This window comes from Camelus dromedarius, chromosome 31, assembly GCF_036321535.1.
Source record: "Camelus dromedarius isolate mCamDro1 chromosome 31, mCamDro1.pat, whole genome shotgun sequence".
NCBI classification, from domain to species: domain Eukaryota; kingdom Metazoa; phylum Chordata; class Mammalia; order Artiodactyla; family Camelidae; genus Camelus; species Camelus dromedarius.
Genome location: NC_087466.1, coordinates 16114211 through 16131054, shown reverse-complemented (window position 1 = coordinate 16131054; position 16844 = coordinate 16114211). Strand labels below are relative to the sequence as shown.

The following is a 16844-nucleotide window of genomic DNA, read 5'->3' as shown; positions in this document are numbered from 1 at the left end:
GGTAGGATGGTTTTCCAAATGAAGATGGGATGGGGTTTGGGGAACTTGGAATTCAATTATGACCTGTGTCATAGTAGCTGCTTAAAATTTTTTAGCTCCCTTTTCAAGTGAAATAGGGTATGGAAGTTTGCTGCTGTTTCCTATGTGAAAAGCAGTGTCAGTAACCAGAATAGTAATATTTACCTGCAATAGCATTTAGTGCTGAATCAAGATCTAAATTTACATGATTATGTGACTAAAAAAATTTTTGAATATATCTGTAGTTGTAATGTTGTTAATGCTTTAAAAAGTTTTAGAAAACTTTTATCTTTAAGTTTGGCTCTTTGAAATAAAATTCTGCTATAGATGGGATGTACATTTAACTGTAAAACATAAGCTTCTAGCATATGGTTAAAATAAATAAAAAATATAGCCAAATCAGAAACCACAAACACTTCTTAGTCCTTTTCTTAAAATGTACACTAGGATCCTAAACAAAAATTTTAAAACATTTAGTGTTATTTAAAAATTGCAAATAAAACAGAAATGTAGAAATAGTGAGTCCCATTTTCAATAAAAGTAGGATTATGTGATATTGGTCTTCAGCCTGCTTCTTCCTGTAAGAGTTTTCCATGCTGTTCTTTAAAAATTTTTTTGTAGAAGAATGGATTATACAAAACATAGTGATTATAGTTTAAAAAAAAACTCATTTTTTTCATTTCATGTGTAAAATGGGGATAATAATGTAAAGCATTTAATACAGCACTTGACATGCTACTCAATAAAAGACTTGTTATTCTTAGAGAGAGGGAGTCACCAGCTCTGTAGGTAGCAGCTGGAGACACGACAGTGGACAGTATCCCCCAAAGACAATGTGTTGGGTAAGAAGTGAGGAGAACTGGTGACAGAGCCCGGATGATGGGCAGAGGAAAAGAGATTAAGATTAGGAGCCAGAGGGATAGGAAGAAATCCAGGAGAATATTGTGGAAGCTGGGATAAAATATTTCAAAAGGAAGTGGCCACTGTTGTCAGATCCTGCAAGGGGCCAGAGTGGGGCATGTCAAGCAAGATACTGACCAAAGTTTATTAGATGAAGCAACAAGATTGTTGCTGATGTTGGGAAGAGCATGGCCCATGGACCACTGAGGGCATGAGCCAGATTGTGTCAAGAAGACACCAATGGAGATAGCAGATACAGCCTGTTCCCCTAGGAGGCTTGATAACCCTTTATGGCCTGGCTTTTATTAACTTTTCTGGCTTTTCTCCTTTTCACCTGCCCCCTTCCCCAACACACACATAAACACGCACGCACACTTTTGTGGAAGTACATCCTAGCTCTTGCTCATTCACTGTCCGTCTTGCGCGTGCTTGCTCCCTCACATTTCTTGCTTTTCTTGCTCTCTCCTCTGTAGCCCAGCTGAACTACGTGAGTGTTTGTAGTCTCCCAGTAGGCCACACTCTCACATAGGCCTCCAAGCCGAGCTCCTATACCTGTCTATATCGTGGCTTAATTTGATAGCCTGTTTACTTCTCTGTATCCTCATTAGATAATTCTTGGTGGGTGGTACTCGCTGGGTTTTTACCTTGGAGTCTCTACATATGCAGTGATGCAAAAGATAGGATGGAACACTGAGCAGAAGCAATAATACTAGTTAGAGCTTATAACAGACATTAGATATTGCAAGATAATGGGGATATCTGTTTGGTTTTAGATGTGTTGAATTTGAGGCGACCATAATAATATATGCAGGTGGAAGTACCCCACGGGCATTGGAAATTTATGACTGAAATTCAGTCTGTTTTAGGAATTCCCCTTGTTCTGGGACATTCTTTTTGAACTTCTCTAGTTTATCTTGATAAAAGTAATGGAAGCACTGTGACTTAAATTTTCAGGCTCCTTTTTGCTTTTCCACAGAAATAGATTTGTCACTAGGAGATATTAACTACCAGGAAGTAACTAAATGTCAACATGTAGCATCCATTTTTCTAAGTCACTGGAAGTTTTCTTCTTGGAGTCCAGATTTGGGAATCGTATGGATGCTTTCAAGATTTTGTTTCTAGAATTATTTGTAGAGTTGCTACAGCTATTAACAGCATTAAATGGCGGAGAATAATCTTTTAATGAGAATGAAATGATCAGTGTAACCCTTCTTTTAAAAATATTTTTATTGTGATAAAATAAATGTAACAAAATTTACCAGTTTAACCATTTGTAAGTATACAATTCACTTGCATTAAGTACATTCACTTGTAGTGTCACACAACCATTTTCACTATTTCCAGACCTTTTTCATCATCCCACACAGAAACTCGGTACCCATTAAGTAATAATTCCCCATTCCACTTCCTGTCAGGCCTGGATGCCTCTCTTCTACTTTATGAATTTTTCCTGTTCTAGGTCCCTTATATAACTGATATTATGCCGTTTGTCCTTTTGCACCTGGCTTACTTCACTTCGCATGTTTTCAGGGTTCAACCCATGTTGTAGGAATTTCTTCCTTTTTAAGGTTGAGTAATATTCAGTGTCTGTATATGCCACATTTTGTTTATACTTTCATCCATTGATGGACATGTTGGTTGCTTCCACCTTCAGTAACCACCTGTGAATAATGCTGCTGTGAACATAGATGTACAGATAACTGTTCAAGTACCTACTTTTAATTGTTTTGGGTATATACCTAAGCCTTACTCGGTTTTATGGGCACATATCCTGAAAGACTATTTAGATATTCAGGAACAGTTCCTTTATGAAATGTTAATCCTGACCAGCATGTTAACACAACTTTCCGCAAGTTTTTAAGAAAATGTATTTAGTTCAAGTTCTAAAGCAGTCTTGGATAGTGATACAAAAATGTCTTTTAAAGCTGTGTTATAATTTTCTTTTCTGAAAATGAATCCCTTGGTCAAATAAAAATGCATTAAACCACTTTATTCCAGCTTTTACCTATATACTTGGAGGAAACCAACTGTCCAGTTTTCCGCCTGCCTTATAAATATGTCTGTTACAGCCAATATAGAGCTATTTCTAGCTGCTGGTGTTTTATTACAGGAGTCACAATTAGGTTGCTGGGTGTATTCTCAAATCACTAAAAAAATGCACATACATGCTTTTGAAATTGTAATACAAGGACCTATCTAAGAGAGGAATTCACAGGAGAGAAAAGAAGCATATTGCCATGGAAGCCTTCAGTGTGGGGTCGTCTTTCTGCTTCACCAAAACCCGGTAAATCCTTTCTTATCTTTTCTGGGCAATAAAATACGTCTGGAAACAGAATGACTCCAGATCATTTTTACTGCCTTGGAGACTAATGCCTTTCATGGGAATTTGCTCAGTCACATTTTGTATCTCTGATGGAAGTAATTATTTTTTCACTGTACCAGTTTGGTAATATTAACATATGGTGCATCTCATATATGTTTTTTTCCATAAAGTATTTGGTGCTAATGAAGGAATATGAAGAATGAAAATTCTTCCTTTCTAATCCAAACTATTCTGATAGTGGAAATCCATCTCATCTTTGTGGTGTGACTCAGAGATGTTCATGACTGTTCCTAGCCTCTACACACACATACCCTTTGTGCAAAATAGATAATAATTCCTCCCTGGCCAGCTGGGCTCAGGCTCATAAATATCACCTTTGTGAAAGGAAAGGATGCCTTTCCTCCAGGTGGCTGCATCAGTCCACTAGGACATAATGCTCTGCTCACCAGAGTGTGCCCAGTGTGGAGGGGGATGCATCCCTCGGGAGGAAAGTTGTGAGTTGTATTTTAATGCTTCTGGCCAGGTACCATCATGCAGTAATGACAGTATACAGTATATGACGAGGATTGGCAGACCTTTTCTGTATAGGGTCAGATAGGAAATATTTTGAGCTTCATGAGCCATATGGTCTCTGTCACACCTATAGTTGACCCTTCTGCAACGTAGGTTTGAACTGTGTGGGTCCACTTAGAGGCAGATTTTTTTCCCAGTAGCAAATATTACAGTATTACGTGATTTGCAGTTGGTTGAATCCATGGATACAGTTGAACTGTAGATACAGAGGGCCAGCTGGAAGCCAGCACTCCTAACCCCTACATTGTTCAAAGGTCAGCTGTACTCAGCTCTGCCTGTGAAGCTCTAGAGCAGCCATAGACACCACCTGAATGAATGAGTTTATTGGAATAGCAGAAGCCCCTGATTTGCCCACTCCTGGTGTGTGGCAACCCCAGAGCACTTCCAGAGCACTTCATTTCTCTGTTAACCATTACACTCTGCCACCTTATATCATGTATCTTTATTAGATTGTAATTTTCTTAAATGACTGTCTTAATTTTTGTATTTTACACGCACATAAAGATTTAATTTAGGGTTGGGTGTAGCTTAGTGGTATAATGTGTGCTTAGCATGCGTGAGTTGCTGGGTTCAATCTCCAGTACTTCCATTAAAAAAATTTTAGGATTTAATTTGTTAAAATTTTATTTGATAAGATACCTGTTCCACTACTATGCTGAGAACACATATTTGCACACGAAAAAATACTCAGTATTGTTAATTATCAGAGAAATACAAATCAAAACTACATTGAGATATCACCTCACACCAGTCAGAATGGCCATCATTCAAAAGTCCACAAATGTTATATGCTGGAGAAGGTGTGGAGAAAAGGGAACCCTCCTACACTGTTGGTGAGACTGTAGTTTGGTGCAGCCATTATGGAAAACAGTATGGAGATTCCTAAAAAATTTAAAAATAGACTTACCCTATGATCCAGCAATTCAACTTCTGGGCATATATCCAGAGGGAAGTCTAATTCGAAAAAACACAAGCACCCCAATTATCATAGCAGCACTATTTACAATAGCCAAGACATGGAGACAACTGAAATGTCCATCAATAGCTGACTAGATAAAGAAGTTGTGGTTTATACAATGGAATACTACTTGGCCATAAAAAAGAATAAAATAATAAAATAATGCCATTTGTAACAGCATGGATGGACCTGGAGATCATCATTCTAAGTGAAGTAAGCCAGAAAGAGAAAGAAAAATACTATATGGTATCATTTATATGTGGAATCTAAAAAAAAAAAAAAAGAAAGAAAGAAAAACCCATAAATGGACTTACTTACAAAACAGAAACAGACTCACATAGAAAACAAACTTACAGTTACCAGTGGGGAAAGAGGGTAGGAAGAGATAAATTGGGAGTTCAAGATTTGCAGATACTAACTACTATATATAAAATAGATAAAATAACAAGTTTCTACTGTGTAGCATAAGGAACTATATTCAGTGTCTTATAGTAACCTATAATGAAAAAGAATATGAGAATGAATATATGTATGTATATGTATGACTGAAATGTTATGCTGTACACCAGAAATTGACCCAACATTGTAAACTGACCATACTTCTATTAAAAAAAAAATAACTTGGTTTTTTGCCTTAAAGTAAGAGAAAATGTGGAAGAGAATTATTGTGGACATAATGATACTCAAATATTTTAGATAAAAGTGCAAATTAAATCCTATTTCAACATATTCTACCATGAAGAGAAAGATTGTAGCATTTCTTAGGCATGGAATGTAAGTCATTTTCTGCATATTATATTTTATGCTTTGCAAATTATTTTGCATTGCAAGAAAAATTATAGCTACCTCTTAGTATTTTGTGATGTGTTAGAATTCAGAATTTCATGTGAGGAAATAGTAGCAGTTTGTAGAGCCACGCGTGTGGGTAAATGTGTAAGGCAGCAGTTCAGAGTGTGGCCTGTGGATCACTGGGGGTTCCTCTAACCCTTTCAGAGAGTCTCTAAGGTCAAACTGTTTTCATAGCACTACTAAAATTATTTGTCTTCTTCATTTTGACATTTCCCCCTCTTATGCCAAAAAGCAGCAGTGAGTAAAAAAACCACCACTGCTGTGCTGTAACATGAATCAAGATAGTGACACCAAACTGTAATCATTGTACTCTTAACCACCGTGCACACACTGCTTTAAAAAAAAGAAAGGCAGTTTCACTTAGGGCAAAGCAGTGAAAATTGCTTTTATTAAATCTCAACCCTTGAGCACATGTTTAAAAAAAGTAAAATGAAAAATTTCCTTTGATTAAAAAATGGGCAGAGGACCTCCTTTTCCAAAGAGGACATGCAGATGGCCAATAGGCACATGGAAAGATGCTCAACATCACTAATCATCAGGAAGGTACAAATCAAAGCCACAGTGAGAGATTACTACCCCTGTCAGTGGCTGTTGTCAAAAAGACAAGAAATAACAGGAGTTGGTAAGGATGTAGAGAAAAAGGAACCCTAGTACACTTTGTGACAATATAAATTGGTGCAGCCACTGTGGAAAACAGTATGGAGGTTCCTCAAAAAATTAAAAACAACTACCATATGATCTGGCATCTCCACTCCTGGCTATTTATCCAAAGAAAACAAAAACACTAATTCAAAAAGGTAATGCCCCCCAGTGTTCATAGCAGCATTATTTACAATAGCTAAGACATGGAAGTAACCTGAGTGCCCATCAATAGATGACTAGATAAAGAAGATGTGGGGTTTGTATATATACAGATACACACACTGTGGAATATTAGTCAGCCATAAAAAATGAACATTGCCATTTGTGACGAAAGGAATGGATCTGGAGGATATTATGCTTATTAAAATAAGTCCAAAAAAAGACAAAACACTGTATGTGGACTCTAAAAAACAAAAGAAACAAGACAGAAACAGATACAGAGAATAAACTAGTGGTTACTAGGGGCGAAGAGTAGGATGAAATAAGTGAAGGGGATTAAGAGGTACAAACTTAGCATATAAGTAAGTCACAGCACAGGGAATAGAGTCAGTATTTTATAACAACTTTGTATGGTGTGTAATCTATAAAAATGCTGAATCACTTATGTGTTGTGTATCTGAAACTCACATTTTAAGTCGACTGTACTTTAGTAAAAATAAAACAAAAACAAAAAAAGAAAAGAAAAAAATGGAAACTTCCTGTTAAGGACGTCTGCTATATGATAAAGTACCATTGGTTTTATTAAATCTTAACATTTGTACATTCATTAAAAGTGCTACCTGAACTATTTGTTTTTACTTGACAAATGAAAAGAGGACAAACTAGAGTTACTCACATTTGGGTATATAGCAGACAGTTTCTAAAAAATGAATGAAGTGAGCCTGTCACTTCAAGGGGAAAAAAGGTTATTTTTGCCAATGATCAAAGTTGAGCTTTTAGGTGAAAATAGGAATTTTGAAAAATTTGTACCCATTTATCATTAGCCTCAAGAATGAAAATTTTTTTAAAAAGTAAAATTAACAAATGTGATTTTTCAGATTGCATAACTCAGTGACCAATATCTTCCAAATGACCACTGCATGATGTCACAGAATCATCCATGGGTAAAAGGTCCATTCAAAATATAGCATAGTTCATGGGATTTTAGCATAATACAGGCTTTAAAAAAAGTTCTGATGTGGTTTCAGATTACACATTGCAACTAAGTTGTAAGAAATTACCACTTGTTGAATTTTAGTGTAGTATCAAAGAAGAATATTCTCAGTTATCTGAAGAGGTTATTACAGTTCATCCCTTTTCCATCTATACATCTGTGTAAGGCCAGACCCCCCCCCCCGCCCCAGTTCACCTAAAGTAACATATGGCAACAGACAGAATGCGGAAGCAGATATGAGAATCTGGCTGTCTTTTATTTAAGCCAGACACTGAAGAGGTATGCAGAAATGTAAAAGTATTTTTTGTCTGTTTTGGAAAATAGTTATCTTTCCTTTAAAAATCTTATTTATGTGGCCATGTAATGATTTTTTTATATTTCAATGAATTAGTAAATAAATATTTTAAACTTTTCTCATTTTTAATTTCTAGTATTGTGAATATCAGTAGCTATAACCTACAGGGACAAAAGCTCTCAGGGACCTTAATTTTAAGAGTGTAGATGGTCTCAAGATGAAAAATTCTGCAAAGTGCTATTCTAGGTCAGTATCTCTGCAGGGTTGGAATAGTGGTTGCTTGGTTTGTTGGGTGGACAAGAATGCTTTCATTGTATAGCTGGAAGGCTGACACATAGAGCACGTTATAGAACAGTGCTCTCTGTGTCTCAGTTTGGCATGATTTTTAGCAGGATATGTGTCTAAGCACTTGCTGGTAAAGCAGCTAGAAATAGATGCTTGACTATGGAGCAGCTACTAAAATCCAGCCTGGTTCTAAAAAATCTTAGGGTGTAGAATATAATCTTACATATCAGAAAACTTTCTGGTAGCTCTTTGTCTATGAATGCTTGGGAAAATGTAGGTAAAGAATTTTCATAATGGTTTTCATAATGATCATATAAAACACTTCAGCTCAACAGCAGACCTGTACTAATACATCATTTGGAAAGTCTTCAAGTCTGTTTTTAGTACATTTGGCTAACCTGATTTCAGCGTGTCTCGCATGCATGTATTTAGTTTCTTTTTGCATTTCTGTAAGAATTCCAAATGAGTGTAGAGTAGTTCCTGTCTTTAATGTGCATCCAGAGTCTCTGGAAGCAGACACCTCAGTAGGAGGGCCTGAGAGATGACACACTGCTGCTGATGCACTGATGGAGCCTGAAGTGTAGGATAGGGAGAGGCTGCGAAATAAATAAGATTGCAGGACTTTGATTTTCTAGAATTGGCCAGACTACCCTCCCTGCCTACCCCATTCTAGTCCTACCCTAGAGCCCAGATCCCATTCCTGTAGGATCTCTGTGGACTTCTGAAGTGCTGATGACTCTTACTTTAGTTCTTTGGGCAAAGAGAAGAATAGAGAGATATGGGTGAGGCCCTCTCCCTCCCCTCCACTGTCAGCAGTGAAAACCCTTTAGATGTTTTAAAAAATGCTATTTGGTAATTTTTATGATCTTTTAGAGGAGTTAAAAAGTGAGCCTGTATTCTACCAAGGGCGTATACATATATTGGACAAAGCAATCTCTTTGGCAAAGGGAAAAAGGAGCTCTGGGTTAGGCCCCAGGGCTGGCCACATTTTTTAACAGGTAACCCAAGAGAAGAATTTACTCTGGGATGATTAAGCCCACAAGAGACTCTGCCCCTGTAATGGCTTACCTTCATCTGTCTCTGCTGGAATAATGTATGATTTACAGAAATCACTTTTAAATCTGTAAATATTGGGTGTTTAAAGGAAGAAAGTTAATATTCCAGTAGCCTGGAAACAGCATTGTCTTTGTCAGTACTGTTTTACCTGTAACATGCCAGTGATCAACCAAATGAAAGACAGTCATCTTGTAGAAGGTTATTTCTGGTTTCTCTCCCTCCCTCACTCCTTCCTTCTCACAATGTAAAAACCTGGAATCTTGAAAATAAAACTTAATTGGGCCTTCCGGTTCATCTAGGCCAAAAGAGGACTTTATATAAAGACCAGAAAGATGTAAAGGCTTGCCTAGGGACGATCAAATCACTGGTTATGGTACAATTAAAGACAGAAACTGGAGTCTCCTGATTGCAGATTTGTCATCTGGTTTAGGGTAGATGAGGAAGTCAACTTGGGAGACTCTGGAGTTAGGCTGCCTTTGCTCAGAACTGTACCTGGCTTCTCATCTCAAAAAGGTGGTAGTCCACAATTCCCCGAACCCCAAACCCTGAAAACCTCAAGTTTTTCTGTAATTCATTTGGAAGCAAAAGCTGATCTAAACTGATATGAAGCTATTTATAATCTTTATCTTACTGTGACTATTCATATGTTTTCTTACAGAAATATTAATATTTGATTAGCAAGTACTGCTCCAGACCCCACTGGGGATGCTTTCTTTGCAAAATCCAAAATCTGAATTCTGAAACACATCTATTCTCAAGCTATTTTTTTGGATAAGGGGCTGTGGACATGTAGGACTTACTTCATAAAATGGTTGTAGGTAATTAAATAAATGCTCAGTAAAATGTTAGATATTGTTACTGTTACTACCAATAGAACCCCAGAACCTAAGTTTTGAAATATATATAACACATGTATCTTTCTATACAGATGTATGTCAGCACAGTCACTAGAACTTTCTGCAGTGATGTAAATGTTCTTTATCTGGCCATCCAGTACAGAAGCCACCTGCTTTAGAACACTTGAAATTCAGCTAGTGCAACTGAGAAGCTGAATTTTAAGTTTAATTATATTTGAAGTTAAATAGCCATACGTGGCTAGTAGCTGCCATATTGGACAGCATAGCTCTGTAATGATTCATCTGAGTTCATGTTCCATTCAAACTTCACTTTGGCTATTTTTAATTATAAAAAATGATCTCTTTCTGTTTATTAAGTACACCATGACCTAGCAGATTTTTATTGGTTCAGGCAGCTAGTGTGAGAGAGAGAACTTGTGTTTCTAAGTCCTAGGTTTATCACCAGCCAATAGTTCCTTGTATCTCTGGGGGTTTTTAAAGACTTAATAGTTAAGTGTAAATATTTCTACTAGAACTTGACACAGGCAACCTCTAATGAAATCAGCTTAGGTGACTCATAAAATATAACACATCTATGCCAAGAAGTCCCTAAATTAAGAGAACTTAAGTGGCAGAAAGTTTTCTGGTAAATGAGGAAAAAGAAAGACTTCATTATAAAGTTGTTTTAGGATAGCAAAATGTACTAACATGTTCAATGTTGGTAATAAAATCTACTAATATGGTCACACTGAAGCAGGTGTTACTTTCCAAAAATGATTTCTATACACATTTAAAATGTAACATTATGTACAGTATCAGTGCTTTTATGATTCTCGTCTAGGCTAGACTGGAGTTGTTAGGGTTCATCTACCAAAGTACAAGATGCACTTCTTCCTAATATTATTTCACAGAGATTTGAATGTTCAGTATCATGATACGGGCATTACCTTATACCTTTGGGATTCTATGATTTGCCTTTGATAAAAGGGCAATAGAAATGTTTGTGTCTTCACTAAATCTTAAATTGACTAAAAAGAATGACTTAGGCAAAGGCATACGTTTGTTTCTATTGAGATTAGAAACAACAGAATACCTGCCTCATTCAGAAAGTCAAGATGAGTAAGTGTGAAACATTGGGAGATACCGCTGTTGTTAAGAACTTAGAAATGAAGATTTCTAGACAGTGTTCATGTAGTTAAAAGTTGTGTTCACTGAACCTAGAAGATTCCTCTTTATTAAAAAAGAAAGAGTGCTTTCTATAATGTCAGGTGTTCTGTGTCATAATTTCATAGCAAAAGGCCAGTAAGGTAAGGCCATAGAAAACAATAGTTCCTTATGCACAGTTGAGTTTTAAAAAGAGCAAATTATAGAAGAACACGTGTGTTTTCATTTTTACGGTGTGTGTCTATACTGTGCACACAATTTATATGTAAGTATGTGTACACCAAACTGTAAACAGTGTTAGTCTTCTTGGGAATAGAGATGCAGAAAAGGGAGGAGAGAGGATGCACTTGTACTTCTGCTTCTTAACTGTTATTTGAATTTTTACATGAACAGTTATTTTCATAATTTTTAAAAAGAAAACTGATAATAATTTTAAAATGGAAATTGGCTAAAATTAATTTTAATCCATGTTCTGTATTTTATAATAAATTCTTTCTGTTAAAGGGCTTTCTGTAAAACTTTCGTAATGGTGGTTTGAGTTGAAAATACATAAAATTTCAAATAACACCATGAAATAAATTACAACTTCTAATTAGGTGACATTTGGTACAGTTTACAAAGTTGTTAAAACTTTTTTTTAAGTTTTATTATAAATTATAAAATACCATGAACTATATTAAGAATCAGCATTAACCAGATTTTCTTGGTATAGACTTATTTGAAAATAAAATGGTCCAGCATAGAAGAAACCATGAAATGAAACATCAGAACGTTTTTTCTGAAACCATGCACATAGTTCTGCAGGGGTGACATGCTTCTTGCCAGGAAATGGAGACAGGACCTGGTAGCACTCATCAGCCTCTTCATAAGGTATTCTGCACATAGTCAGACCTTGACATTGAAAGAGACTTTCTTCACAAGAAAGTCAGTGACTAAGGATGGTCAGTCACACAGACTAGAGCACAGCACAGAGGATTTTTGAAGGAGGAAGAGCTGGTTTCACAAAAATTGAACCCAGACTTCTAGAAGTCTTAAGCGACAAGTCTCTGGAGAGTCTCCATTGAGTGGATAGCAAAAGGAATAAACAGTACCAGAGCTTAAGACAGTGCGTTTGGGAAGTTTGGCCATTTAATCTACCTTTTATAAGGATTGACAGTATGCTTCAGAATACAAAGAGTACAAAAAAGCCAAGTCACCCAAGTAAAACACCAGCAAAAGGAAAGTTAAAAAAAAGGCTGCCTTTATGTTTTGTAGCACAGGAGTCTGAAAAACTTCTAAATTGCTTTTTAAAATGCCTACTGGTCCTTAGTCTTACGAAAAGCTGTTCAAACTCACTTTATTTTAAAATTTAATTACATCAGAACATTAATTAATACAAATGAAAACCATATTGAGATACCAGTCTTCATCTGTCAGATTGGTAAAACTTCAAAAGTTAGACAACACTCGCTGTTGACAAGGCTTTGGGAACCAGGGATGCTAATCTATTACTGGTGAGCATGCAAAATAATATAACCTCTCTGGAGGGCAGCTTGGCAACATCTATCAAGTTGCAAGTGCACTTCCTCATCCATCCCTCAGTCTCACTTTTAGGAACTTCGTTCTACATAGATGTGTCATTTCTAGTGTGCACTGCGGGTGTAATTTATAAAGCTCTTTACTACAGAATTGTAACAGAATTTTTGGAAACAACCACATCTAAAAGGGATTTGTTTCTTGAAAAACAAAAACTGGGATATCCACATGATGGAATACTATGCAGATGTTTAAAGAGAATAAAAATAAAGAAGAAAAAGATCTCCATGTACCAATCCAGGAAGATCTCTAGGCTATAGTTTAAAAGGGGAGGGGATGCGGCAGTATAGAGTAGTATATTTAATGGTCTGTCTTTTCTGTAAGAAATGGTGAGAAATAATATGTTTATACGAATATATTTTAGAAGGCTAGACAAGAAACTAATAAAAGTGGTTTTCTGAAGACATGGGGGAGGGGCTAGGTGGGACTGAGACTTCTTAGTGTGTACTATATGTAGTTTTGATTTTTGTGCCATATGAATATATGAGCTATTCCCCAAAAATATTTTTTAACTTTAAGAAAATATTCCTTCTAAACAGGTTATTTATTTTCAGAATTTTGAAAGATATGCACAAAGATTATGGCATAGCAAGAAATAATTTTAGACTAAAGAGAAGTTGAATCAATCTTCCTAATGTATGAAATGTACTGTCTCAGGTATCTCTTGGTGGGTAAGCCCTGTCTGCATTGCATCATCTGGTTTTCTGAAAGAGGACACCCTGGCCAGCCACAGCTGCACTGCTGGACAGGCTTGCAGAGAGGCTGGCGGGTCCGCCCTGTCTTGTGCATTCCCATTCCCTTTGCTGATGGAAATTTCAGGAAAGGATGGTTGCCCTCTGTGGGATGCTGTGGGACAGAACTCATGACCCAGAACATACACTCCTGTGTTCGTCTGCCTCTCATGCTCTTCATTGTCTCACTATCTCAGAGACTTTGCTGTTTAAAAAAAAAAAAAAAGTTTTTGCTTTTTTTATTGTGGAAGTTTTCAGAACACACAGAAGCAAGGAGAAAAGTATAATGAACTCCCAGACACCTATCATCCCAGCTTCAATAGTTGAAAACAATTTCACCTTAAAAAATGGTTCCTCCTACCCGTTTTTAAAATTCTGGAATATTTTAAAGCAAATCTGAAATCATATCATTTCACCCAGAAATACTTAAGCATATATCTCTAATAACTAAAGATAAAAAAATGACATTACAGACCACAATATCTTACCATGAAATTCCATTATATTTCATGTTTTTTAAGAAAGATTAAAGGAAACTTATCCCTCACTGTATTCACTAGTCTTTCCTCTTCTAGTCAGCATACAAAACAGACTGAGTATCTTCTGTCTTTAAAAAAATATTTAAGGCTTCCTTACCTTACATTCCCCTCTAACTGCTATTCTCCTCTCTGTACTTTTCATAAAACTGTCTGTATCCATTTCCTTAGCTCCTCAGCCTGTTCTAACCTGACTCCCATTCCCACCACTCCACTAGAACCGTTCTTGCTAAGGTCACCAGTGACAGTTCAGTTTTCATCTTGCTTGGCATCTCAGTAGCCTTCAACACAGGCTACCTCCTAAAATGAACAGTGAACATTGAGTACTTACTTGTTCAGCTCTGTGTATGAATCATCTCATTTAATTCTCTTACAGCTCTTTGAGGTAGGTGTTGTCATTATCCTCGTTTTATAGATGAAGTTGCTAAAGTTTAGAGAGGTTAAGTAACTAGTCCAGCAGCTGGTAAGGGGTAGAGCACGTTAAGGCACCATCTCATCTGATCCTGCTGCCTCTCTGACAATTCATCACTTACCTTGCTACCTTGGGGTTTCTGGGGTTTCTTCCTCTTTCTGTTTCATTTTTATTTTCTTTGCAGCTCTTCCTTCTTCCTGATCTTTAAATTTTTTAATTTTGAGGCTTTCATCCTGACCCTCTTATCACCCAAATCCATGGCTTCATTTACCATGTAGAAGGTTATGAGCTCCCAGTATGTGTCCTTAGATACACATTGTGTGTAGCTTAGAGCTGCTTCTGAACTCTAGACCCAGAAGTCCAACTGTTACCTCAGCACATCCCAAACTTAACTTTGAATCTGCCCCTCCTGTATTGCCTTTTTTGCCAAATGGTACAATCATCTACAAGCTGCTTAGCAGAAACCTGGGTGTTCTCTCTTAGCTCCCATAAACAATCAGCACGTCTTGTCTCTCTCTCATTCATCTACCTCCCTGAGGAAAGCACCCCCAACCTCCCATTTCTTAGATAGCGTCCACCTATTATACATTCTCAGGGTACCCTGTACTTCTCTTTCTCCCCTTTAAACATTTTCAACAATAATATTCACTTGCTTATGTTAGCTTTTTGTTTTCTCCCTTTAGAACAAAATTTAATTTTTAAATTCTTTTAGGAAAGACATCCAGGGACAAGACAAGACAGTCTTGTTTGTTGCTATATCCCCGGGAGCTAGCAGAGTGCCGGGGCTAGCTAGCACAGAGGCATCATTAAATATTTGCTGAATGAAAAAAAAATGAAGAGGAATTTGTTTTACGAAAATCCCTAACAAGAATGGGTGAATTCCTGAAGGCAGACTAGCAGATAAGGTTTCTGATTGTCAAGCCATAGAAGGGAGCTGAGGAACTGGCAGTAGGATTGAGAGAAGTAAGGTATTTGGGGACGTGGAAGTTGTGGGACTTGCTGCCTGTCATCACATGTGGGAAGTAAGTGAAGGGGTGTCAAGAATGCGACAGATTTCTAGCTTTGACAGCGAGGGAATCATGTTATTATTCCTTGGGAGGGTCAGGTATGACGGGATAAATAATGACTTCAGTTTTGGACCTGTTGACTCTGAAGATCCTCCCATAGGACACCCAGTTGGAGAGAACCAGTAGGTAGTTGTAAAAATGGAACTAGAATCCAGGAGAGAGATACAGGCTTTAACTTCATCACTGAGTAAAACCAGTAAAATACTATTGCTAATTCAAGCGTACTGAGTTGGTACATATTTTGGTACTTTTTAACTTGGGAGTGGATGTTACAAGCACCTACTGTGTATCATACAGGGATAGGATATTTACACTGGTAACATTTTAACACCCTATGAGTGTTAACTAATAATAGCTGTGAATCTGTACATTTATTTTTTATGTTAAACTAGCAGATCTATTTTAATTATGTATTTTGTTAGTGCTAATTTACACCTTTTTTCCTTCTTAAAGACAAAAATAAAACTTAGTGGGGTTTGTAGAATTTGTTAGGCTGTAAACCCCATGAAGATTTGCTGCCATGTCTTAAAATTTTTTTTCCTCTTATTTCTCTAGGGCCTATTCCCTGGTGGATTCCAGTCAAGTGTCTACATTTCTGATTTCCATTCTACTTATAGTCTATGGTAGCTTCAGGTAAGATGCTCTCAAATGGGATTGATTTCAGTTGGAGGTGGAAGAAGCATTGCTCTGAATGTGTTGGCACCAAAACCTATTGCCCGAGGAGGAGAAACATGACTTTGACAGGAATTGAGTTGAATGGAATAATTCTGATGTTTATGCTTTAGTTGGCTGTTGTTAAAACGCTTGGTTTTGCTTACTGCTTTGGCATTTTAATGCAAACAAGCAAAAATTAATTGTTTAAATTCTGGTTCTGAAAATAGTGACTCACATAAGTACAGTCATTAAGAAGGTTTAAGGAGAGGACCGTGATCCTACAGAGTCTCAAAGAAAACGAAGTTTTTCTGAATAACAATAATAATAATAATAAAAAAGGCACTGACCTAAGTTGAGCCATATGAAACTGCTCATAGTCAGCTTTTTTGTCCTAATTTCATATGGTTCAGTATACTGTTATGAGGATTGTGCATGGTAGCATTTACCAAGTATGCTCTCTGCTGACCTTAATGCTGAGGCTGGATCTTCTCAGGATTCCCATCCTAGCAGGCAGCCGTAGGAATACAAATGAAAATCAGGAAACTTTTCACTTCTTTTTTTCACTACTCTTACTTGAGAGGAACTTTAGTGGTTGTATAACTCAAGTAGCTATAAAGTTATGGCTGATACATTTAAAAATGAAGGCTGCTTGAGAAATTTTACATTGAAAACATGAAAGGGAGTAACAGTGACAAATGAAATAATAAGGCATAAGGATTTTGAACTATCCAGGATCATATCTGAACTTTAATGGGTGCTTCGTAAAATCATAGACTTCCAGGCTTTATCTCAACACTGAGTAGAACGAGTAATGTAC

General features: G+C 36.8%; 1 protein-coding gene across 1 annotated transcript in view; it reads left to right on the top strand.

Annotated features, from left to right (window-relative positions):
• The window catches only part of SPPL3 (signal peptide peptidase like 3), a 106847-nt gene that overhangs the window by 54524 nt on the left and 35479 nt on the right, over positions 1-16844 (top strand). The window contains exon 2 of the mRNA XM_031442773.2: positions 15929-16006. Coding sequence (XP_031298633.1) covers positions 15929-16006 — 78 coding nt within the window. The remainder of the gene's footprint in view (positions 1-15928; positions 16007-16844) is intronic.